The sequence below is a fragment of the Vipera berus genome (genome assembly GCF_964194415.1).
Source record: "Vipera berus genome assembly, chromosome: 5".
In the NCBI taxonomy this organism is placed as follows: Eukaryota; Metazoa; Chordata; class Lepidosauria; order Squamata; family Viperidae; genus Vipera; species Vipera berus.
Genome location: NC_138207.1, coordinates 21,687,992 through 21,714,638, shown reverse-complemented (window position 1 = coordinate 21,714,638; position 26,647 = coordinate 21,687,992). Strand labels below are relative to the sequence as shown.

The window sequence follows — 26,647 nt, the reverse complement described above, 5'->3', positions numbered from 1 at the left end:
TAACCATTATTTTATTCCCTTTTGTGGTAAGAAGTATTATGCACAGTGCAGAAAGAATCTAAAGAAAAGAAAGAAGATAAGAAAAAGGAAAGGAAGTATAATTACTCTACTTTTTAGCAACACTTTTAATTATTTCCCTCTCTACTTTTCTGTCCATTTTTGATTCTAGCACATAATGCTTTAGAGATTGCCTTTGTACTTTAGACTTCTCACCTTTTCCTTTTAAAAATCTTATCTCATCAACTCCATTCAACCATGACATTTTTAAAAAACTTTATTATTTTTATAAATAATTCAAGGCAGTGAACTCCTGCTTCTGTTTTCTCCACAACAATTATCCTGTGAGGTGAGTTGAGAGAGAGACAGTGACTGCCCCCAAATCATCCTACTATCTTTAATGACTAAGGCAGGATTATAACTCATCATCTCTTGCTTTCTAGCCTGCTGATTTAACCACTAATTAATTCTCAGTATTGTCCTCTTTCCTCCAAGCTTATTCATGCTTCCATCATGGAAGCCATCAATTTTGCATCCCTTGCATACTTCAAGCCTATTGAATTTGATGAACATGAAAGATTTGACCAAGACAACTTGTTCCATCTTTCTAATACAGAATCCAGTAAACTTTTGAATATAAGTAAATCAACATTAGCTTTCTTCTAGATTGTATTAGACTTTGGTGTTCCTTACTGTTTGCCATTAAATTTTTCTTTACTAATTAATGTCTCCCCAAAATATTTCAGGAATGTCACCATTTTCATTATGGTCAAAAGGTTGATAGCTCATGGGAGAATTGTTTCTTATCCTGCATATAGTCTTATGATTTCTGTGTAACGGAATAGCTTTGCTCTTTGCTGCCAATATTCATATGTTAGGATTGGCATTTCTAGATAATTACTTCTGAGAAACTCTGCTATTCCTTTTGTCAGGGAAAAAACTTGTTAAAGAGAAACAAGAGACAATACACAACAAAATTCTCATGTTAGGATCCAGAGGTTTATTTAAATTTGACAGATAATCCAGTACTTACATTTCAGTAACTTATTGCAATAAGGACCAAATGTCAAGTCATTAAGTGTGATGGCTGAGCCAGGTGGCAACACCCAGATCTTTTGAGGCATATTTTATACCTTAGTAGTATGCCCACCTCTGACATTCTGGAACCACCCATTAGCCATCCCATTTCCCTTTTCTTGTTAAAACCATCAACACGTGACTTTCTGGAACACTACCTTTTGCTACTTCCCTTTTCTCAGAACTGACCCCTGGGTCAGCTCCCTATTCCTCAAATTGACCACTGTGTTAGTTCCTTATTCTTATTCCATTGCCCTGGCTACCAAGCCAGTTTCTTCCTTGTCCTTGCTCTGACCACTACTTTTCTCACTACCATTTCTACTTGTGTCATTGTACCTGTGAACAAGGCTCAGTTCCTCAATTCTTATGCTATCTGGTTCTGCACTCTGTTTCTGTGGAGAAATGTGTGCCAACCACATTATTTCACCATCTACTGCAAAGGTCACAGTTCTTTCTTTTACTAAATATTTCTCAGCAGACACCGGCCTTTATTTTAATTGACTATCAAAGAAATATGTTTGATTTATACAGAAAGAATTATTAAGATACACTTTTTCTCAAAAATGAGAGTGGCATATGCCATCCAGACAATGCTACTTATGTTAAGGTAGCATATATGTATATGTGTATATGTATATGTATACACACACACACACACACACAGAGAGAGAGAGAGAGAGAGAGAGAGAGAGAGAGAGAGAGAGAGAGAGAGAGAGAGAGAGAGAGAGAGAGAGAGAGAGAGCGGTCCAAAAGATATAAAAGATATTTCAATCCTCTTCAGGCTACCTTAACACACACACATATGTTATGTGTATAGATATAGGTATATGTTCGTATGTAGAAATTGTACTTTCTATATTTGATTTTTTCCATTCTTGATTTGATAATGGATGAATTTGTTCTCTTTGTTTCTAGATATGGCAAGACCAGCTAGAAGAAATGGACAACTACAACATTTGACAGGCGTTGGACAAGAGCTAATAGCAGAAAGGGGGGAATTCTAGTTCCAAATTACTTAGTGGTCAGGCAGAAGAACATGATGGGTCTAATAATTCTCCTTGTCAAAGAGGTGACAAAGGTGAGGTTGGGAATCATGGCCCCAGAGGCTTTCGGGCACTGAAAGGAGACAAAAGAGAAAATTGAGATCTGAGTACAAAAGGTGACCGTGGACTGAAAGGGAATTCTGGAGAAAAAAGGAGAAAAAGGTGGGTAGAAAAGGAGCAAAGGGCTTAGCAGGGTCACCAGGATCTCAAGGATCTCCTGGTCTCAAAGGAGATCCAGGCGACAAGGAAAAATAGGTTCTTCTGGATTCCAAGGAATGACTGGTCATCAAGGCCAAAAAGGAGAAAAAGGGCAAAAAGGGAATTCCAAAGCAGTTGAACCCACTGCATTTTCAGCTGGTCTTCAGAAAAGGAGAAGTTTCCCACTGCCAGGATCTCCAGTGAGTTTCGATAAGGTTTTTCTGAATGAAAATGATGGGTTCCATGCAGAATCTGGCATAATTATTGACACCACTGGAGGTGCCTATTATTTTAGTTATCACCTCAGCATTTCTAGCTGCATTATTTCATAATGGCCAACAAATTCAGCAAGTGTCAGGTCTCTGGGTCAGTGTTGATTCAACTTTCTGAAGATGATGAAATTTGGCTTCAAATTTTAAATGCTTCTCAAAATGGTCTAGTGGCTGATGAAAGTACTGATTCGGTATTTTCAGGGTTTTTGTTATATCCTGATTAATAAAACAAATGAAACATTAATATTAATGAAAATACAATAGCCATCACGTAAGGTAGAGCACAATGTCAGTTTATTTAAATCAATAGATTTTGTGTCTCCAATTGTATTTATTCCTATTTATGATACTGATGGTATTTTCTCATTTTTCTCTATTGCCCATTTTCAAATGCATTGCTAAAGTTATATTGTGCTAGTAGCAATTTATTAACCTAATAAAATTCAAATCAAGCATGACTTTGTAGACACCAAGTGTTATGTATTAGGCTTAAAGAGCACCTTTAAGCAGTTACTGAACAGATACCACCAGGTGGTGCTGAACCGAAACTGTTGTGGCCGGTGTCAGTTTTCGGCAGGAAACTGAGGTTCAAACTGATTGGTTGGTAGCGTACCTGGCCAGGTATATAAAGGGTACAGGTACCCCTATTTACCCAGTACAGTTACTTCTGTGAATAAAGAGTGCTAGTGGTTCAAGCAAATCTGCTGAAGTAGGTGACCTTTAAAATTGCATACAGCCCAAAACATAAATTCAGAGAACTAGGGTGGCAAAAATTAGACATCAAAACAGTTTGCTCATATAATGTAAGGATGAACGTTTGATTATTTTCCATTCAATAACGTGAAAATAGATTGCTCCAAAGCTGTGAGAGACAGTATAGTATAGTGATTGGATAATTGGGTTATGATAACACAGGCATACCCTTCATGGATTACTGCCTTGTCGTGGTGAAGGGGCTTGCGTGATTCAATGAAGCTATGAGCTATGCCATGCAGGGCCACCCAAGACGGAAAGGAAGTAGTGACAGATTTTATTTTCCTGGGCTCCAAGATCACTGCAGATGGGGACTGTAGCCAAGAAATTAAAAGACGCTTGCTCCTTGGGAGGAAAGCCATGGCAAATCTAGACAGCACACTAAAAAGCAGAGATATCACCCTGTCAACAAAAGTGCGTATAGTCAAGGCTATGGTCTTCCCAGTTGCAATGTATGGCAGTGAAAGTTGGACCATAAGAAAGGCTGAGCGCCAAAGAATTGAGGCCTTTGAACTGTGGTGCTGGAGAAGACTCCTGCGAGTCCCTTGGACTGCAAGCCGATCAAACCGGTCAGTCCTAGAGGAAATCAACCCTGACTGCTCTTTAGAAGGCCAGATCCTGAAGCTAAAACTCAAATACTTTGGCCACCTAATGAGAAGGAAGGACTCACTGGAGAAGAGCCTGATGCTGGGAAAGATTGAGGGCAATAGAAGAAGGGGATGACAGAGAATGAGGTGGCTGGATGGAGTCACTGAAGCAGTAGGCGTGAGCTTAAATGGACTCCAGAAGATGGTAGAGGACAGGAAGGCCTGGAGGAACATTGTCCATAGGGTCACGATGGGTCGGACACGACTTCGCAGCTAACAACAACACAGGCATGGGTTTGACAACCAACAATCCCTGCCTTTCAGTTTAGTTGAAACTAATATATTTGTAAAAAGATTGTTAGTATTATATAATGAGAACAAAAGGATCACACCCTCTCCCTAAGCTCCTCTGAAGAAACATAGGATAAATATATTAAAATGAATTATAGCAATCTATGACAATGTATGTAAAATGCCTTCAGAGAGCAATGTTTATTAAAAATACAATTTATCAAATATAATAGTTAAAAACACAAAATAGTAGTAATTGTATACCTATATTTTGTGTATTTAAAATAGGGAACTATTTTGGTTTTCCTGACTGAGTAATAATTGAGGTAGATTGTCTGCTACCTAGCAATGGGTATTTACAGTAAGTTATATTGCCTGTGATTGGGGAGGAAGTATTTCTATCTGAAATAGTTATCACACTGGTAACTTGTTTTCCCATGAATTTCTCCAGTTCTCCTTAAAACTGTCTAAATTAGTGGCCATCACCACATCTGATGGCAATAAATACCAACATGCTTTTTGCTGACTGTTTTGGTTACATTTAAAATACATTTTAAAATGATTATTGTATTTTATATGACAAAACATAAAGTGAATGCATGCATGAATAAATTAATGAAGTTGAGATGTTTGCAATAATGGTGAATATCTGTAGCTCGGATGTATGATGTATGATATATGTATGTATGATGTATGTATGATGTATCAGGCTAGGTAACATCTTCTGTGAAGTTGAGTTGACCCAATTCAACTGAAGTTGAATTACCTAGTTGAATTACCTACCTGCATTATGTCCTTAAGATGAATAAGTAGAAATTTGCCTTTCTTCTCTAAGATAAATACCAGTAGGAACTGCCTGGATTCATCAACTGTGGTATTTAAATGGAAGAAATAAACAAATGCTACTATACTAAACGCAAGCCAAATAACTGGTCTTGTTTATCTTGTGAATGGTGGTCAAATCATTAAGATTTCAAAAGATCTTAGCAATAAGTCTTAAATTTATTTTATGATTCTATGTAAAGTTGCCATCTCAAAACTGACAAGTTCCTTCAAGATATGGCAGTTAAGGTTCATTCCATTCCATTTTATAAAGCTAGTAAGATGGTCTGGTTAAGATGCTGTAAATCAGATTACATCTCAACATATGGCAGTACCTGGTTGGCATTGTTTGGGATACAAAGTTAAGCTGAGCCAAGCCTAGTTGGTTCTTATATGACAAACTATTAAGAAATCTAAGGGGTATATAAAAATATCCCAGAATAAGGCAATGGAAAATCACTATTGTATTTGCCAAGAAAATAGTAAGGATGCACTCATGAATTTACCAGGAACTGAGTTCAAATTGAAGGGGAATTTACTTTGTAAAATTTAGGATTACAGACATCCATATGCATGCAGTCACTCATTCCTGGAAGCTCACTTAGTCATTTCTTTCCTCATCCAACTTATGTCACAGTGTTGTCATACAGAAAAACTTGTGAAGAAAGGTGCTGTAGTACACAGGAAGGTTTTTGAGGAAAAGTCATATATAAATCTAACATTTTTTTAAAAGCATCACATCACAGTTGCATAATTGAAATCCACTCATCTCTCAAATACCTGACTAAAGAAACCTATCAAATAACTCAGATCTGTGTAGGGCACTGAATTTACATTTACTCCAATTTCAGTGTCACACTGTTGACTTTCTGAAAAGGTTGCCAATCCCAGTTCTTCTTTGCTTTCTACATTCTTTCATTGGCTATAATTAATGTAATAAAAGAAACAAAATAGCTCACTACCCACTGAATTTTAAGACTGCTACTGCAATGTGCTCTACAGGGTGACGACTCCTGATAAGCATATCCTTAAGGTAGGAGATAATAAGCTCTCTTTTTTTACATGATGTCTGTATTTCAAGAAATATTGGGACTTCTGATGTTGCTGTCAATTGAAGCCAATTCACCAAAGCAATTATACATAAAACATTTGAATGACTGCAAAAAGATAATATATTTTTTCTGGAAAAATTCAAGATGGAGGTTGTCAGAACGAAATTAAAAACAAACAAACAACAATCCTGATATTTTTCTGTTGCAGACAAATGCAACAATGGAATTATCCAATCCACTTTAATATCCATGTTAAACCAAAACTAAAAAGATACTGAAGCTAAACAAATATATATGGGGAATATAATAAAAAATAGGCATTTTAACAAAATGTGTTTATGAAGTATAGGTGGTTAATATTTTGTTTAGAATATTTTTGGCCATTTTGTTCACTAAACACTTCAAGTACAATGCAGTAGAAGTAATATGATATTTTATTCAGAACATATTAAGGTGCTGAGGAAAATAAATATGAGATGAAAAAAGAGAAAATGAATGACTCAAGATATCAATGAGTTAGGAAGATAGGAAGCTGTTTATATCACTGCCAGATAACCAACTACCATTCTTTGCATCAATTTGCAGAAGTTAAATATCCAAGTGCTATTTGGACATGCAGAGGAGATGTCACTAAGGAAAGAAAGCAAAGGGAATAAGCAGAGATCAAGAATAATTTGTTCAGTCTGAATGGGAAACTTTCATTACACTTAATTTGAGTGGCTCTTCAATATGAAATCTAAGACTGAAATCCAGAATTTAGTTCCAGATATATAGAAACACACTTTTTTAAAGTTATGTTCACCCCTTTGAATTATTTGTAAAAATAATAGGGGGAGGGACACAAACAAACAAATAGTCTGCCTACTTGGTTTTAAATAAAAATGTGATCAGAGTCCCATATGATTTTGAAATGTGCCAATATCTATTTTTAGATGATAAAACAGCCATATGGATATTAAAGTCATTTCTGTTTGTTATGGAGTTCCCATATCTACATATAGTTAGCCTCTCTTACATGCTAACTATATGTATATATTCATCTGGACAGATCTATTGCCATAAATATTCATCTCTAAGGTTATCAGAAAGTACATGTAGTGGGCTACCTTTGATAAAGGACATTCCAATATCACTGGCTGAAAAGAGCTCACATGCTAGTACATAAACCAGTATTTTGACTCAGAATAAGGTAGCTTCATATTTACAAAATTTTGGATGGAAACATTAAAGATTCAAGTTTATTAGAGACCACAAAATTCTGGAAGATTACAGGTAGATTCTGTAATTCTACAAAATCCAGGTAGAGTCTGTAACTCTACAGAATGGAGTTTTAAGGTAAAAGAATGTTGGTTTGAGAGTAATAGAGAAATTGTCCCAATGTTGACACTTCAGCTCCTAAAATTCTAAATGGCCAGTTTTTGACAGAGATTGTGGAGTTGTTGCCCAACGCATCAGAAAGGTATCTTCTCTAGGATTGGTACCATTGAATTGAGGATTAAATATAAAGTATACATACTGATATATAAAATAATCTACTTCACAAAGGAAACCAATAAAACAAATTGTACATCTTCTCTGGAAAAGTTGTTCATTATGAATAGAGGAAGGTATCATTTGACTGGCATTGGCTTTCCAAGCAAGTTCCTGTTTGTTGATGCTAGATTGAACATTACCATTGAAAGTCTATGGATGTGTGGGAGCTGTGGGAATTGCTTCAATGCTCTCATTCAGCTAATAGTATAGATGTGTGCATGATTAAGAATAATTTGTGTTTTTAATCATAAACACATATTGATCTTATATGAATGGATAAATCATGCATAACCATCATGTAACAAGCTATAAAATCAAATACTGATGCATTAAAACAACAACAACAGCCAAGTAAGAATGCAGAGATGCTCTTTCCCAAAGATATCATTTCATTTAGAACAAGGTTCCCAAACCACGAGGCATATGTCCCTTGGAAAGATGAAGAGAGAGGCCAGGGGAGGCATGAAAAACTTTGATTTTTATGTTTTTATTATAAACTTATTTTCATAAAGTACAGCTGGTGCTTTAAGCTTCTCCCTTCCCACTGTTAATCATGTATTGCCACCAGGGCTTTTTTTCTCATAGAATGCTCAGAACGGAGTTCTGGCACCTTTTTTGGATGGAACTTTGTAGGATAGGCAAGGCGGGTTGTATGACATGTGTGAGTTCCGGCACCTTTTTCTTTTACAAAAAAAGCACTGATTGCTACCCTTGCTGCTCAGTTCTGCTTACCAGAGAGTAGACTTTGATAGACACAAGTCTATCCAAAGGTTTCTTCCTGAGTGTTTCTGTTGGCGTTCTGCTTCAGTAAAGCCCACAGGCCATTACCTTGCTAATTGTTTGAGTTATGGAACTCTTACAATGCAACAGATTGACTACAGTTGTTTGGAGTAGAACATACCAGAGCAGACCTGAAAAGGAGACTGACCACATAACCCTTCACATCTTGTTTGAACCCACTGTCAGCATCTTTGAAACAACCTCTCTCTTGTTTGTTTCTTGGCTGACCTTAAAGCTGGGGTTGGTGTCTTATTATCAGTTTTTTGGTAACACAGATCTCTCACCATGTTGGGGACAAAGTACTCTCTGAAGTGAACTAGTCATACCTCTCTCCTTCTGTGATGATAGAGAAGTAAATGTGTTGATTTTTTATTTTTTATTTTTTAAAAAAACATTACCGTTTTGCTCCTAAATATACATGCACACAAAGACATTTTTTCTAAAGATAACAGCACTAGAAGAGAACAGAATTAGTGATATGCTATTTATGCAAACCATGTAGCATTGGATCCAACATAGTCATGCTACAATCATCATCATACCATGTCTGAATCAAATGGCAATTCACTGTTATTCTGCAGTTTTACAAATGTGAGGAGATGGTCACTATTACTTGGACACAGAGTTTTATACACTGTGTGAACAAATCACCCAAGCAGAACTTTTCTCTTTTTCCTTCTCTTTGCTTTCCCTTTTCCCTTGGCTAATCTCTGTCTGGTTTTGACCCCCCCTCCATTTCTCTTTCTTTTCAGTTCTTCTTATTTTGGGGCCCCTTTTTTTTTCATTGGTTATGTGACAAATATAACCATTTGTGTATAGCCTTTCTTCCTTCCTTCCTTCCTTCCTTCCTTCCTTCCTTCCTTCCTTCCTTCCTTCCTTCCTTCCTTCCTTCCTTCCTTCCTTCCTTCCTTCCTTCCTTCCCCCTGTGATTTAAGGATCCACTCGTTAATTATTCCACACAGTAGAACAGACATGTCTATGAAGATTCTCAACCATCCAGGTCATGGTTGTTCAAATGTACTTTTCCAAAAGGCAACTGGACTTTCCTGGTTTTCTTTTCCTTGAAACTGTTTTGCTTCTCATCCAAGAAGCTTCTTCAGAACAGTTCAGAGTTGCCTATTGGAAAAGCACTTTGGGATTTCCAAGTGATAATGAAATGAATGTACAAAATACCTGACCAATCTTTGAATGATTGTATTCTATATTTTTGTTTAAAAAAAATTAAAATGCAAACTATCAGTCAGTTTAAAAAAAATAAAAAATTGCCAACAATACAAATCATAAAGGTAAAGATAAAGGTTCCACCGCACATGCGTGCTAGTCGTTTCCGACTCTAGGAGCCGGTGCTCATCTCCGTTTCAAAGCTGAAGAGCCAGCACTTGTCTGAGGACGTCTCTGTGGTCATGTGGCCAGCATGACTAGATGCCAAAGGCGCACGGAACGCTGTTACCTTCCCACCGTGGTGGTCCCTATTTTTCTACTTGCATTTTTACGTGCTTTCAAACTGCTAGGTTGGCAGAAGCTGGGACGAGTAACAGGCGCTCACTCTGTTACGCGGCACTCAGGATTCGACCCGCCAACTGCCGACCATCTGATCGACAAGCTCAGCGTCCTAACCCACTGAGCCACCGCGTCCCTTATACAAATCATACAAGCATACAAAATCTACTTGATCCTTTAAATAGTTGGAGTGCAAACATATATGATTGTTGAAGTATGTTTGACATTGTGAACCACAAATTCACAAGCCTGACTAATAAATAGATAAAAATGGAGTTTGGTCAGATTATATTTTATTAATTCTGTTCCAGTGTTTGTTATGATTGGCTCTATTCACACAACATGCTTAACTGGAGTAAAGGGCTCTAGGCTATATTCAGTTATGGGAACTCTACTCATTGTGCTTGTCTATGGATCACTATTTAGTCTTTCCTAAGAAAATGCATTAATTAATATACCAAGCAAGTTAAGAGTATGCAATCCTAGTTTACATTTCTTCAGACTCAAAATTTAGTACCATAAACCAGGATCATTGCTTACCCTGATTTTTGGTATACAATGTCAGTAACCTAGAACATATATTGTGTTTATACTACTATATGCATGGTGGTATTTCCCAAGTTTTTAATGACATTGTATGAAGACATCTTGGACCATAAGAAAGGCTGAGTGCCAAAAAATTGAAGCCTTTGAACTATGGTGCTGGAGAAGACTCCTGCAAGTCCCTTGGACTGCAAGGCAATCAAACCGGTCAGTCCTAGAGGAGATCAGCACTGACTGCTCTTTAGAAGGCCAGAAGAGGTTGAAACTCAAATACTTTGGCCACCTAATGAGAAGGACGGACTCACTGGAGAAGAGCCTAATGCTGGGAAAGGTTGAGGGCAAGAGAAGAAGGGGACGACAGAGAATGAAGTGGCTGGATGGAGTCACTGAAGCAGTAGGTGTGAGCCTAAATGGACTCCAGAAGATGGTAGAGGACAGGAAGGCCTGGAGGAACGTTGTCCATGGGGTTGCAATGGGTCGGACACGACTTTGCAACTAACAACAACATGAAGACATCACCTGCACATAGGATAGTATACTTACAAGGGTCCTTTCTTTCTGACAAGAAGAGGAGTGGACAGCATCCAGTCCCATACAATTCAAATTTATATTTTCCAGTGATAATGTGAGTGGCTTCGAATAGATATTTTGACTACATTTGGAGCATATAGCTCGGCTGCTCAAGGCAAGCTGTGAATGCATTTGGAACCCTCAGAGAGAGAGATTTAAAAGAAAGCATACATTTCTTCTCTAGATTGTTCCAGATGCATTTCATTTGAATGAGGAGCCACCAGTCACAGGTGCAGTTAACTCTTTTGCCTAATGAGTTTTACTAAAACTTTAAGCTGGAGGTGATTTTGAAAGAAACATTCCCCAGTGATACGTTACCATATAAATGGGCTGTCTATTGGTTGTGTGGAACTACTTTTTGATACTTTGGTTTAGTTAACCATGGGGAGTCTCTGGAAAGCCCATGAGCAAGGGTAGGCAACCTCGGCTCTTTTATGACTCATGGACTTCAACTCCCAGAATTCCTGAGTCAGCTGACTCAGGAATTCTGGGAGTTGAAGTCCATGAGTCATAAAAGAGCCGAGGTTGCCTATCCCTGCCCATGAGGCAATATGCTCGTTATTTGGTTTGGTCTCACAACACTCATCTTGTGATAAGCAAATCTATATGAAATCTTATGAACATGCAGAATAGGTTATAGCCCAATGAAATGTCTTCCTCTTGCATTGAATTACAAGCATCTAAATTTGCTTCCTATTAAAACCTTTTAATGTGTGTAATTGAGCTTGACCTGATAGTCATTATGAAATCATCTCATTGTTATTCAGCTCTGTAGTGCTCTAAATGAGCTACTTTGAAATTTTTTTTGGCTCTCAGAATGTTCCTGTTCACTCAGGCTTATATAGCAGAAGAACAAGTTCTCACTCATCCACAAAGTTTTTAAAGTTGTTATTAGTAATATTAAAGCAACAACATTTTCATCATCAGTAGATAATGATTGGATTTCTGTATTTGATCTTGCATAGGATAAATATTTATACTCTACCTCTGATAAAGAATGATTGGATACATTATTATATCATGTATCATATATACCTTTTCTGAGATAGATATGAAATGATTTCCTTGGAAAACCTGTGGATTTCTCCATCCATTTTTAATCCAAAGCAAAGATGTGAAAAGCCTGATATTCATGACACAGAAGAATATTATTTTGATAAAAGTGTCCATTTAGCTATTTCTGTGACTGTATTGTTATAGGAATTCTTGTCACCAAAGAGGATCATCTAAGACAGGGATATCAAATTGGCAGGGGTGGGCTGGTTGCATCACGCTCTGCAAAGGCAAAAAACATCATGATATGTAATGTGACACAATCAAGTTTGACACCCGTGATCTAAAAGGAGCCATTTTGAAGGGTAGTATTATTGCATCCATATTCCCAAATAGAATGGGATTAGAAGGCCTCCATCCTACTCAAGCCTTCCTTCCTTGCCTTTGCCTATAGGTTGTATGTTATCTTTTAGTGCTGGGGTCTCCAAACCTGGCAACATTAAGATTTGTGGACTTCAACTTCCAGAATTCTGGAAATTTTGGAAGTTGAAGTCTACAACTTAAAGTTGCCAAATTTGTAGACACCTGCTTTAGTATAAGAATATATGGTCTTGTTACACAAAAGTACAACTAGTTTTTTCTGTGGCGTGGGCAACTCACTAAAAGTTAGGACAAGTTTGCCTTATTAACTTACCTTGGGCATGTTCTACACTAGTGTGATACAGACAAATCTATTAAAAACTACCGGCAAACGAATTTTCTCTTCTGGACATTTTGCACGTATTCTCAGCCTGGTTATGCTTCCTTACAATAGCAGTTAGGAAGGTTTTGAAATAGAGGTTTTGATTACATGGAGAGTTCAAGCATATCTCAATGTAAGAATATCACCTTTCCATTGAACAGGTAGAGGCCAGAGGGTAGAGTTGGTGACTGTTGACTGAAACCCAAAAATACAAGATTATAAAACACCAAGAGTAATCTCAGCTTTATTCAGTTCACCATTTGCTGTATTGGTTCCATATTTTCTTTCCGTATACAGGTGGTTCTCAACTTACAACAGCTCATTTAGTGGCTGTTTGAAGTTACAACGACACTGAAAAAAGGACTTATAACAATTTTTTATACTTATAATCACTGCAGGATTCCCATGGTCATGTGATCAGATTTTGGATGCTTGGCAACTGGCATGTATTTATTACTGTTGTAGTGTCCTGGGGTCATCTTTTGCGACTTTCTGACAAACAAAGTCAATGGGAAAGCCAGATTCACTTAACAATCCATGTTACTAACTTAACAACTGCAGTGATTCACTTAACAACTGTGCCATGAAAGGTCATAAAAAGGGCTCAAAACTCACTTAACAAGTTGCTCACTTAGCAACAGAAATTTTGAATGCAATTTTGGTTGTAAGTCACTTTTCTATTTCTCTCTGTTCAGTAGTGAAAATAAACTTGACATGTAATATGGCTGTCAAAGCCAGGCCTGGATTTATTGCTCTGAGTGTGTCAAACAGTTGTTAGGATTTTCATTCTTTGCTTTGAGGAAAACATGGCCAATTGGCCAAATGCTACAGTAACAGATGAAATGAGGGTGGCACATAGACTTAAATTCTTATGGGATGCTAAATGCTAAAAATGAAGTCAACATATTTGGTAGTTAGCAATTATGCTATTAATCACCTTATGGAAGAGTAATTCCATTAGAGCATGAAAAAGAAAGAGATGAGTAATCGTAAGATGTGACCATATTTGTTTTAACTGTTCCTAGCCACCTGCTTAGGTATGGGCCATTATTAGAGGTGTATGAAGCGTGTACACAAAGAAGAGAATGGGTACAGTTTTAATTAGCTGGAATGGCTCAGCATTCATCCTTGGTGTAATATGAGTCCCTACTGAATTTTAGTCTAAGTAGGAAATTGGACACAGGGCATGTGTATATTAGCTGGTTATTTCATCAAAAGAAGTAAAACATAAAGAATTGAAAAGACCAAATGAAATAAAAGAAAATGGGGGAAATCACATCCTTGCACAGACATTATTTTTTATTGGAAATATGCTTTCAGATTGAGATATTTTAGCATAACTAAGCTCAATTTTGCACAATGGCTGAAACAAGGAAGCTGAACTGTGTATTGCAACAAAAAGAACCACCCTTATTGCCCTTTCTTTTAGTAGTTCGTTTATACAACTTAAGAAGTAAAAAAAATAGGATGTATAAATATTCAAGTTATGATATATTGTTGCATTAACTGTTCCTACAGCCGCAAAAATGTGGTGTCTGATCTGGTCCTGCACCTTCCTATTAACAACAATTGCTGACCTTACTATTGAGGGAAAAAGCACCCCATTTCCAAAGTTTACTAAAGTAAAAGCTATTGAGATGGAAACCACCAAGAACCCAGATGCTTCTGATGCAGCCCCCACAGAAGACAGCCTCCTCACTGAAATACCTGAAAAGAACGATGTCACAACAGAATTGTCTACGCCACACTATGCCTTCAGAACAGCCACCACACTTTTCCCATTTGAAAACTTTACTCTGGACTCTTCGGATTTCTTTTTTAACTGCTGTGATTGTTGTGCTTTAACTCCAGGCGAGAAAGGGGAACCTGGAGAAACAGGATTGCCAGGTACATAAAATCCAATCCCAGTCCCAATCCAATCCTTGCTACAGTCCTAGACCAGCATCAATAGCAACTGATTACTTGTGGAACTTCTCACTTTCAAATTTAATGACTTACTAATTTAGATACTCTAAAGAGGACAGGAGAAACAGATTGTCAGCAGCTGCTAGACTTAATGAGTGTGCTGAAAGCACATTGCTTTAAATATCAGCTGATAGGAAGCAATGGTAGAGGTAGATGCTCAACTTCTGATTCATTTATGAATTTTCTTTCTGAATGCATCCTGACTGATTACAATATCAGTTAGAATGTTGGATTAGATGGGCCATTGGCCTGATATACAAATATGCTGTATTCAGGCTAAGCAAAGGTGTTTCATATGCAACATACCAGCCTTACCTCTTGACTGCCTCTTAAAGGGACTGTGACATTTCCTCAGCTTGCACATAAATCATGCATGCTCAGGACAATACTAGTTTGAGTTAAGGAGGTGTTGTAGAAGAGGGACAAGATGCAGCCCCCTACTCTGTTACTGCTCCTTAATTCAAAGATATATTATTTGAGTTACCATAGAAGTCCAAGTAAAAAACTTGTTCTTTTGGGAAGCTACCAGAGGTACAGCCAGGGTGTCCATGCTGAATCAGAAGGTCCTAACCTAGTATATTAAAAAATCAGTCTTTGGATTGGAAAAGCAAAATTCTTCTGTTCTTAGATTCTTATCAAGGAAAATCTAAACCAGCATGAATATGAAATTCTATAATGCATCTATTAGCAAGGTATGACAACTGTCTCCCCCACCATTTTTGGCAACAGGTGGAGGGTATGAATCTGTTTTAGAACTCTATGTAAGTTCTAGGATGGGTGTGGGGAAGAAGCAGCATAACAACAGACAAAGTGGGTAACTATTCAAAAACAAAAAAAATGACTTTGCTCCTCTTTAATTTGAGCAGTTTTATCTATTTTTCATGGAGAAAAGCTATCAGTGGCTTTCAAATTTGTTGTTGATTTTCAACAACAGTAACACAGAATAATTACTTTCAAAGGTAGCCTTCCTAGTCTATCGGTAGCAAATAGTACTAGTAGTACACGTAGTCCTTGACTTACAAGCTCCAAATTTCTATTGCTAAGCAAGGCAGTGGCTAAATGGGTTTTGACCCATTCTATGATCTTTCTTGCCACAGTTGTTAAGTGAATAATTGTAATTGTTAAGTTAGTAACATGGCTGTTAAGTAAATCTGGCTTCCCCATTGACTTTGCTTGTCAGAAGTTCACAAAAAGATGATCACATGACCCTCACACAATGCAACTGTCCTAAACATGAAGAAGTTGCCAAATTTCTGAATTTTGATCATGTGACCATGGGGATGCTGCAATGGTCATAAGCGGGGAAAAAAACGTGGTGATGTCATTTTTTTCAGTGCTGTTGTAATTTCAAATGGTCACTAAATGAATGGCTGAGGACTACCTGTAGTAATAACAATATAAAAAAAAGAATCCAAAGACTTAGGACAGCAAAACTAAATAACTGTATTAAGGACATTGTCTTTAATTCTCTGACATATGAATCTTTTCAAATAATATACGTTCCATTTTTTTAAAAAAAAGGACTTAAAGGAGAGGTAGGAGAAAAAGGCCGTCCTGGTCTACCAGGAACTCCTGGATTACCAGGATCAAAAGGATTCAAAGGAAACAAAGGTAAGAACAATATTAAAATTCTTAAAAACAATCATCATCACCACCATGGACTGGATTACTGTAGCAATATTTTCCAAATGTAAGAAGTGAACTTTCATGTATTTAGTTGACCTATTGAAGAGGATAAAGAAAGCAGAGCTAAAACATGGGATGAGGCACCCTAATGAGAAGTGGTTCCCCAACAAATGAGGGTGAAAACCTTCCAAAGGAAAAATAAAAATTATCTTTAATTTCTGACTTTGGTCACCTTCTCCCATGTATTTATTGATCAACTTATATGCTGCCCATCTTGCCAAAGGCAACTCTAGGTGGCTTACAGACACACGGAAGAAATTATGGTATAAACCATGCAAAAATAAATAGAGGTCTTAAATTTAAAAATTCAATTAAAATAAATCTAAGCAAGATGGAGATGGAAGGAACAAAGCACACACAAGGAAGAGGTGAGGTATTCTCTACTCCATCAGCCACCTGCAATGTGTCATATCTTCATTGGGTACCAGGCTAGTTGGTGTAGCCACATCTTCAAGGCCTTTTGGAAGCCAAAGTAGGATTTGATCACAGGGCAAAGGGGTGAGATAGAGGGCAGGAACCATGGCAGAAAAAGTTCTATTTTTGGATCCTACCAGCTGAAATTCCTTGGCTGATGGGTTCTGCAGCATGCTCCTAAGAGGCTATCCGGGTGGAACAGGCCAATCCCATTGAGGTGAGCCAGTTCCTCAACTAACTTGGACCCATGACATGAAAGACTTTAAAGGTGATAACAACACCTTGAATTGGACTCAGAAGCAAACTGGCAGCCATTATTTCTTGATTATCCTTTAAGAGTGGGAAGTTAAGAAGAGACTGGACAGCCATTTGCCTGAAATGGTATAGGGTTTCCTGTGTGAGTAGGGGGTTGGACTAGATGACCTCCAAGGTCCCTTCCAACTTCTTCTTCTTCTTCTTCTTCTTCTTCTTCTTCTTCTTCTTCTTCTTCTTCTTCTTCTTCTTCTTCTTCTTCTTCTTCTTCTTCTTCTTCTTCTTATTATTATTATTATTATTATTATTGATATTGATATTGATATTGATATTGATATAAACTTATATTTCCAAAATGTCCTATCTCTGCAAAACAAAGAGCTGTAAACCTAGGTGAGGATGATGATGATGATGATGATGATGATGATGATGATGATGAAGAAGAAGGGGAGGAGGCAGCAGCAGCATTGAGAAGGCCTATTCAGAGCAACTCAACTTTTGCTTCAGGCTCCACTTTGAGAAATTATTAAAAAAAAAGTCAACCCTGAGATGGTGAATGTGCATTAACAGTTAACATATACTTTCTATTTTGGAACAATGTCATAGGAGATAAAGGAGAACATGGTGATCAAGGAGCAAATGGACTCTCAGGATATCCAGGCAGACCTGGAGAACCAGGTATGCTGCATAAAATTTGAGAAAAAAACAAGGCATTAAAGTACCTGTGAGAATTCTCACTTGGAAAAAGTTAAGATGGTTGGAAACAATGGAAGCTCCAGTTCAATTCATCTGCAGGATATTAGGTTGGGGAAGGTTGGATTAGATATTTGTGCTGGGGAAGTAAACATTATATTTTAGTCAACAGTCTTCCTTGAAAATGGATTATCATAGCCATTTCCTCATGAAGTGACATAACATCTTCTAGTGTCCTTCAGAAATTTTTGAGGTAGCATATCCTGATTAGAGTTATTTCAGCATAGTGATGGTTGGCTGAGAGCCACTGAAGGAGATCCTACTTTTATTATTTTCAAGCTTAAATATCTTTGGAATATTTTAATGAAGTACCATTATTATGAGATTATTCATTATCACTCTTATTCTTATAAACACGATGGGTGGAAAGTGTTTTTCTCATAGGGTTGGGTATGTATTAAATATTTTAAAAAGGCCTTTTCTGTATTCTGATGCTTGTCTGACATCCATTTCAAAATTACACAAAAATACAGTATGTCATATTTAAATGTAGTCATGTAGTCATGAGCTCCTTCTCATAGTGGATGACTACCTGGCTCCAACACACACCTGTTCCGACCAATAATTCCTTCACAGATATACTTGTATACTTGCATGTCTCATGCCCATATCTATATAATATTATTCTTCTATACCAAGGCTTTTCAACCTTTTCGCCCATTGTACCACTTTTAGGATATGGCAACATCTGAGTTGCCTAGCAAGGGGTCAAAAACTTGATAACCAAAAAAAAGGAAAAAAGTGATGAGGTACAGGTAGTCCTTGACTTACAACAGTTCGCTTAGTGAGTGTTTGAAGTTACAATGGCACTGAAAAAAGTGCCCCCCAAGCCACAGCCGAGCAAGACCTGCCTGCCCAGCGGTGCTCTTCCTCCTGTCCAAGGTTTTCATTGTTGTGAGCATTTCTGTTGAGGATTGGCAGTGGGGCTGGGGTGGGGGTGTTTGGTTTTTATTTCCCCCAACTGCTGGGTGGTTGCAGCAGGTTTTGGTCACTTCTCATGACCCTAGGACACTGTGACTGTCATAAATATGAATCAGTTGCCATGCATCTGAATGTAAATCACAAGACCCTGGAGATGCTGCAACATTCCAGCTGATCGGTGCTTCTTCTGGGCTCAGAAGTGCCAGGATCAGTGCCAAGCTCCAGCTGGAGCCTGGCGCTGATCCTGGCACTTCCGCTGAGCCCTGACAGCCCTGCAGCTCCAGCCATCTCTCACTCAGGCTTGTGTGGTTCAGCCACTGGTTCAGCTCATTCCCCTCCCCCGATACCACTTTTCTAGGATGGTCATGTACCACCTGCCAGGTGCCAATGTACTACAGGTGGTACCTGTACCACTGGTTGAAAAGCCCTGTTCTACACTGATGTCTTTGAAAGTGAAGGACTCTAGAAACCAAATAATTATGATGACGGGAATTGGCAAATGCCATTTCTGTAATAATAAGGGACCTGGCAATTTAGAGCTGATGCATGAACTGGAGCATGATGTTGCTTGATGTTTTTCCTTTTAACCTTTTACTTCTGTCTTTAATACTCCTAGGTGAAGTTGGATTTAAAGGAGATAAAGGAAACCATGGTCTTCCTGGAGTCAAAGGTCAAAAGGGCTCCAAGGGAGAAAATTGTGAGAATGGCACCAAAGGAGAAAAGGGAGACATGGGGGAACTGGGCTTACCAGGTGTTGATGGAGAAAATGGGGAAAAAGGAGAAAAGGGGGACATTGGTGAAAAGGGCTATTTGGGGGATCCAGGGGAAAAAGGAGAAAGAGGAGAGAAGGGTGACGTTGGGCCAAAAGGAGAAAAGGGTATTAAAGGAGACATAGGAGTGGAAGGTGGGCATGGGGAGGATGGACAAAAGGGAGAAAAGGGGGACCTTGGAATTAGGGGTGACAAAGGAGACCAAGGTCCAATTGGGATGATGGGGCCTCCAGGGGTGAAAGGAAGCCTCGGTTTCAAAGGAATCAGAGGGGCTCCTGGTAAAAAAGGTTCAAGAGGTCCAAAAGGTCCAAAAGGTGAGACTCCAATGCTCCCCAGATCAGCATTTAGTGTTGGTCTATCCAAACCTTTCCCACCCCCAAACCTGCCTATTAAGTTTGACAAGATACTGTACAATGACCAGGAACATTATAATCCACTGACAGGGAAATTTAATTGCAGCATTGCTGGGGCTTATGTCTTCTCCTATCATATGACAATACGAGGACGTCCTGCCCGCATCAGTATAGTCTGTCAGAACAAGAAGGTGATCAGAAGTCGGGAGACGCTCTATGGCCAGGAGATAGATCAGGCTTCCTTCCTTACCATTCTGAAGTTAAATGCAGGGGACCGAGTATGGCTAGAAGTCACAAGGGATTGGAACGGGGTTTATGTTAGTGCTGAAGATGACAGCATATTTTCAGGCTTCCTCTTATATCCTGATGAAATATTTGACACTCTGCTATAAGAATAGCATGTAGATATGAACAAAGTGCCGAGTAAGGTCTCTCTTCTGTCTTGTTTATCATAAAGAACCATATTTCACTACCAAAAATAAAGAACCATATTTCACTATCCAACTCACAGTTTCAAGACATTAACTAATGGAAGTGATTTTAAAGCATGGGGCATTTAATCTGCAATAATTTGAATTGCTTTGTGGGAAACTGTTATAAAAATGTATTTGGGCAATGGACAGGGAAACATCTCCAGAAAGATTTCATATTTTATTTCTATGGTCATTAGCTAATTAAAATTACACCATGGTATGCATATAGTTTTGAGAAAGATGATATTGTTTTAAAATAACAATATCATTTTATCCAGAAGCACCTGCATTTAATAGCTAAAATGTTATTAAAATATTTATTTCTATCATTCACTTTGGTGAAATTAAGATTGTCTTTCAATACAAAATTAAATGGTAGCCTAATGGAACGAACATTTGCTGTAGAAATTGAATCAGTTTATTAAAAGAAAGCGTATATCTACTTTTCAAACTCTTTTTTCATTTAAATAAATTGTATCGTGTGGTTTAGTACATAATAAAGTAAAATGAGTGCTTGTGCTTTTTCTTGGGCAGCCAGAGATGTGATTTAAACCACCTGGAATACAGTGATTTGAAATATAAATGTGTGGATAAGTCTATATAGATATGGGTGGCTTGAATTTTTCTTTATATAAAATAATAATAGTGTTGATAAAGCTTTATGCACACTTGTTAATGTATAATTTTATTTTACTTCCTGATTCATATGGAAGATTCTTTCCATGTCTAGAAACTTTGAATTGAATTAATAACCATCATTTTTTGGTATTCTGATTTTTCCTAATTTTATAACTTCTTCTTAAACTTCAATGGTTTAATAAATATTGCTGCTGTATGTGGCTATGTACTTTGTCTCAAAGATAAACTGAGTAAGATGATAGCTTATACATGATAGCTTACTTAATTATGATTGATTATCATACCAACAGCCTTCTCCAACCCTATGTCATTTATATTTCCTTGACAATAAATCCCACTGTTCCCAGAAAGCAGATGTCAGGCTCTTAACCTCTCCAATATACTGAAATTGTTCCTTTTCCAAGCAAAATTCTCATTAAGTTTCCTTAGTAATAGGCATTAAAATGAAAAAGGATGGAATTCAAAGAAACCCAGCAATTGAACAGTTTCCTGGGTACAGCAATATATCACCAACACACATTAGGATGGAGCTGTCCTCATTTTCTTTTTTTATCTTCTTTGTGTAAACTAGTAGATAATTCTGATGAGTTTGTTCACTGATAAAGATGATCCTTGCAGGTGGCTGGGTATAAAACTGTCTCCTGAATCCTTATCAATGTGAGAAGTGAGATTACATCAACAATAAATGGACAAAGAAAGTCTGCTCCATTTAAATGCCTGATAAGAGCAAAATGTTCTTGGTGGTCAGCAGACCTGGATTTTTTAAGGGTGGAAGGATTGAACTGACTATTTCTTATACACGTAGTAGGGTTAGGCCACATTTGGAATATTGCATTCAGTTTTGGTTGCCATAACATAAAAAAGATGTTGAGACTCTGGAAAGAGTGTAGAGAAGAGCAACAAAGATGTTTAAGGGACCAGAACTTTTCTTATTTTATATACATGTTAAGTGCATTTTTGTACAATTGTAATATGTGCAAAAATGGAAAAAATTGAAATACCTACAATGGAAGAACAGATTGTGAAGGTGGCAGGGTTAGCAAAGTTGGCAAAATTGACTTGTTTTAGAGATGTTTTGCTGAAAATGTAAAAAAGTGAAATAGTAATTTCTAATCTTGATGATGGGATTGAATAAGAGGCTGAAGGAATTATTGTAATGCTAAGGAGGGAGAAAGATAATTAGTTTATTTGCTCTAAAGAAGGGCAGAAGTCACTTCTTTAATTATTATATTAACTGGATCATTTTTTGCATTTTTTCCTCTTATTTTCTCTCTTCCTTCTCTTTATATATTTTGCTATGTCTTTTATGTATACAAAAACTGTGAAAACATTATTTGATACCTCCCCTTCACAAAATTCTCATTTGACATCTTGTTTCTCATTATTTAAGGCAGGGGTCCTTCAACATTGTGACATCTCCCACTGAAATGGATTTGAGTAACCCCATAAACAAAATTAATGATTTAATCGGGCTGTAGTTTTCATTTTAATAATTAAAAACAAGTTTTAAGTATAATTAAAATGGTATATAGATTAAAATCCAAGTATTAATTATATATAGGATAACCTATAATTATGACAGATTTAAAGAAAACTAATAATTATAATTCAATTGGTACTTCACAGGAATTCTCAAAGTTTGTGGTACCCCAACTGTGCACTACAATACAGGTTTCAACAGCCAAGATGTGTGGAGGAAAACCTGGAACTGGTTTTGATAATAAGCCCACTTTGCCCATAGTAGTTAGATCCATTTTTTAAAAAAAATGTAATCTCCATCACTTATGGGTGATTTCAATTCCCAGTCTGAGGATACTCATTTTGAGGATCTCCCCTCCTTCCCACTGAGAAATCCTTTCTACTGAAATGCAAACCATGAATAATGATTGACCTTAATAAGTCTCTATTTTGGCAACCATACTGGCAAGTGGAAAAACAGAATTTTGTTTCAGGGAGTGTAAATGTATAAAAGAAGGACTGTTTATATTTTGGTTAGGAAAATGAAATAAACAAACAATACTCCTTTTTGTGGAACCCTTTGAGTATTGGTATGACATCTTGGTAGGTCTATATAAACTTTCATGGCCTTATAATAGTTTATTAAGTTTCAGAGTCTCCATAATTGTGCAAAATCTGAACCATCAATCTACAGCCATGACTCTAAGAAAATTCTAAGAACAATGTGAGATGGCCTTCTAAGGACTCCCTCTGGGCAATCAAGACACAGCAGCTAGGTTGGATAAGACACATTTCTGAGAGGTACATATGAAATGGTTGCATCAAGCAGTGATTTGGGAAGGGTTTTCTCTCTAGTTCATATTTACCATGATCCACCCCTGAAACCAACAAAGCTGTGCTACATTGCTGCACTATGCCTGAAAGTGTTGGCTGACTTCACATACCATCCTAAGTACTGTAAATGGAATCAAACAATATGGTATACAGTAGCCCAAACTTGTTAAGCCTCTCATAGATAGTTTTATAAATGTATGTTCTGTCACAGCATTTACCAATTTCTCATCAAGTCCTCATCCTTGCTCTACAAACTACACTTGAAAAAAACCCAATAGATTTAAACTTTGAATGGAAGTGACCCATCATAAAATAACTAAAATAGCTGTAGCCATGGGCAAGCAATGTTTGGGACCAAAAGGCTCCATTCCCTGAACTGTCAGCTTTTTTTAAAAAAGAAATATTTAGATAAGAACCTGTAAATATATAAGAAAGAAAGAAACTGACTGTGCTGCAAAGCAACATTAATTAGATGCCATCTAGTTGGGTCTGTCTTTTGATAATTGTATGGGCAGATATGCTCTAACTTTATCTATACCTGTGACTTTCTGTATTTCTTCCAAGGACATTCAAGGGATGTGCCTGATATGTCCATCCATCTTATCCATTGCTTCTCTTTCTTTTACAGCTCTCAGGTTTGCCAAGCAGAACTGACTTTTTCCACCCATACTCCATCACCTTCCTCTATCTCATGTCCAAAGTTTATGAATTTCTGCTCGCTGATCATTGTCTTAACTGTCTTTAGTTTTTATTTTTTTCCTCAAGGCCCATTTATTGGTTCTTCTTGCAGTCCATGGTACAACATTATCAGTAACAAGTACAGATCTGTAATTCAAATTTCAATCTTTCTCAATAGCCAACATTCACAACCACATACATTTCCACTGGGGAAAGATTGCTTTTAGAATTCTGATCTTTGTTGTAAGTAAAAATGTCTTTATCCTTTATCATCTTATCTGATAAGATAAGATGCTTATTGCTTTCCTCTCCTAAATTTAACCTGTTCCTTATTTTTCCAGTGGATTATTGTTATCTCTTATTGAGCCCAATAAAATCAATCTACTATCTGAATGGTTTCATCATCAGTTGTTGATTCATAGAATGCCATCATCTAATTCCATTATAATTGATAGGAATCATACATGGTTCCATAACAGAGGCTTCCATAAAGTAAAGTCAAGATGTTGATTGTGACTGAAACTCTGTACAACAGATAAATCCTGGATTTATGGCTACAGTTGGGACCAGAATTTCTGTTGCTAAGTGAGGTGGTTGTTAAGTGACTCATGCTTGATTTTATAGTCTTTTTTGTCACAATTGTTAAATGAGTCACTGCAGTTGTTAAGTGAATCAGGTAGTTGTTAAGTGAATCCGGCTTTCATCATTGACTGTAGTTTCAGAAGCCTTCTAGGAAGATTGCAAATGGCCACCACATGATCCCAGGATGCTGCAACCATTGTAAATACATGCTTGTTGCCAAGCACAGTCATTTTGATCACATGATCAAGGGAATGCTGCAGCAGTCATACGTGCAAACCCAGTTGTGTGCCACCTGTTTCAGTGCTGTTGTAAATTCAAACAGTCACTAAATGAGTGGTTTTGAGTCAAGGACTATTTGTATGTTACAGCTCTGTACAGACCTATCCACAATAATTTTTATAAAATAAAAAAAGAAGATTACTGTGTGTTGATTGGCCACATTTCATTCTCCATTCCTTCTCTACATTCCCTGACAATCACGGTTGTTATTTGCTTGGCAATCTTTTAAGGCCACCAGAATTTTCTTTTATGGCACTTATGTCCAAATGAGTGAGCAAATTATATCACCAATTTTACCCCCTCAAATCTTACGAGAGCATTGGAATCAGCAAAGATTTGATGATATTTCTGTTTTTTTTAAAAAAGTATATACAGTATTTTTGGATCTAGTGATCAGTGGGGTCTGCAAGTGCTGTATTGTCAGTCCTGAATTATTGTTTCAGTTCAGTGCAAATGTGTGCTTGTTTCAAGAACGGAATTCCTTTATCACTGGTTCACCAAGGACAGTGAAAGTCTCATTACAGATGTATCTGTTCCTAGTCATTGAAGCCTCTGCTTTATATCTCTTATGCTTATACTTAGAGATATTAGATTGATGAAACTCAGGCTCTAACAGCACTCTGATTGTGAAATTCCATATAATTTCTTTACAGTTCCTTCTTTATAATCTTTTAAGTTTTTTTATTGTTCCATTTTACTTTTTATGTTTTTTAAAGTTTCTTTTTAATTGTTTATTATTCAGTTACCAATTTCACAGGTATTATTTTTATGTTTCTTATTTCCCCTGAATTTAATGCATCCAGTCAACAGAGAAATGATGGATAAATATCCTCCCTCAGACTAAAAATAGATGGTCAAAACAGGAGAAGAAAGTTAGACCCAACTTATTTGCTACATCAATTTTTCTGGATGTAGTCTAAACAAACTTGAGCCCCAAAAGTCTGATTCTAACTCATTTATGTCTATTTGAATGAGTTTAAAGATATTTAGCTTTTTATTGAATTCCGCCCTTAGTGTGTAGTCCTTGGTATCAACAGGCAAAGTCTTCAACAGTTTTAATATGTCTTAATTTATTCTTTAGCATACAGATTAAAGCTTTTTTTTCATGATTCTAACCATGCTTAAATCTTCATCCCTATGCTTTATTGATCACAGGACAATTTACTTTTAACAAATCCAATTTGATTGAAAACCATTACATCAATTTCAAAGTAAGCAAACATAAATTACAGAGGAAACAATTTATTATTTAATTATAATTTATTTAAAATAAATGCAAGAACACTGTACTTAATTTATATCATTTAAACTTGCAGAGAAAAACAAAACAAAGGAATACATATTTCCTGGACATTATGGAGACTTAATATTCTAACTTCAGTGATGTGATTTAAAACTTTATTCTGGAAATCAGTCAGAATAGAGCTGAAAGGGACCTTAGAGGTCTTCTTGTCCAGCCCCCTGCTCAAGCAGGAGACTATATCATTTTAGACAAGTGACTGTCCGGTCTCTTCTTAAAAACCTCCAGTGATGAAGCACCTACAACTTCTGAAGGCAAGCTGTTCCACTGGTTAAAGGTCCTCAATGTTAGGAAGTTTCTCCTTAGTACCAGGTTGCTTCTCTCCTTAATTAGTTTCCATCCATTATTTTTTGTCTTGCCTTACAGGTGCTTTGGTAATATGTTGACCCCCCCTCTTCGGGAGAAGGGCGGTATAAAAATTAAATTATTATTATTATTATATTCTTTATGGCTGCCCCTCAAATATTGGAATACTGTTGTCATATCACCCCTGGTCCATGTTTTCTCTAGATTAGCCAAACTCAAATCCTGCAACCA

At 37.1% G+C, this 26,647-nt stretch overlaps 1 protein-coding gene across 1 annotated transcript; it reads left to right on the top strand.

Annotated features, from left to right (window-relative positions):
• Positions 1–14,279: 14,279 nt before the first annotated feature.
• OTOL1 (otolin 1) lies at positions 14,280–20,259 on the top strand (the record flags this gene model as incomplete). The annotated part of the gene is made up of 4 exons (XM_081329909.1): positions 14,280–14,640; positions 16,240–16,329; positions 17,677–17,748; positions 19,361–20,259. 4 exons carry the CDS (start codon positions 14,280–14,282, stop codon positions 20,257–20,259), a joined length of 1,422 nt encoding a protein of 473 aa, XP_081186035.1.
• Between the last annotated feature and the right edge of the window lie 6,388 nt (positions 20,260–26,647).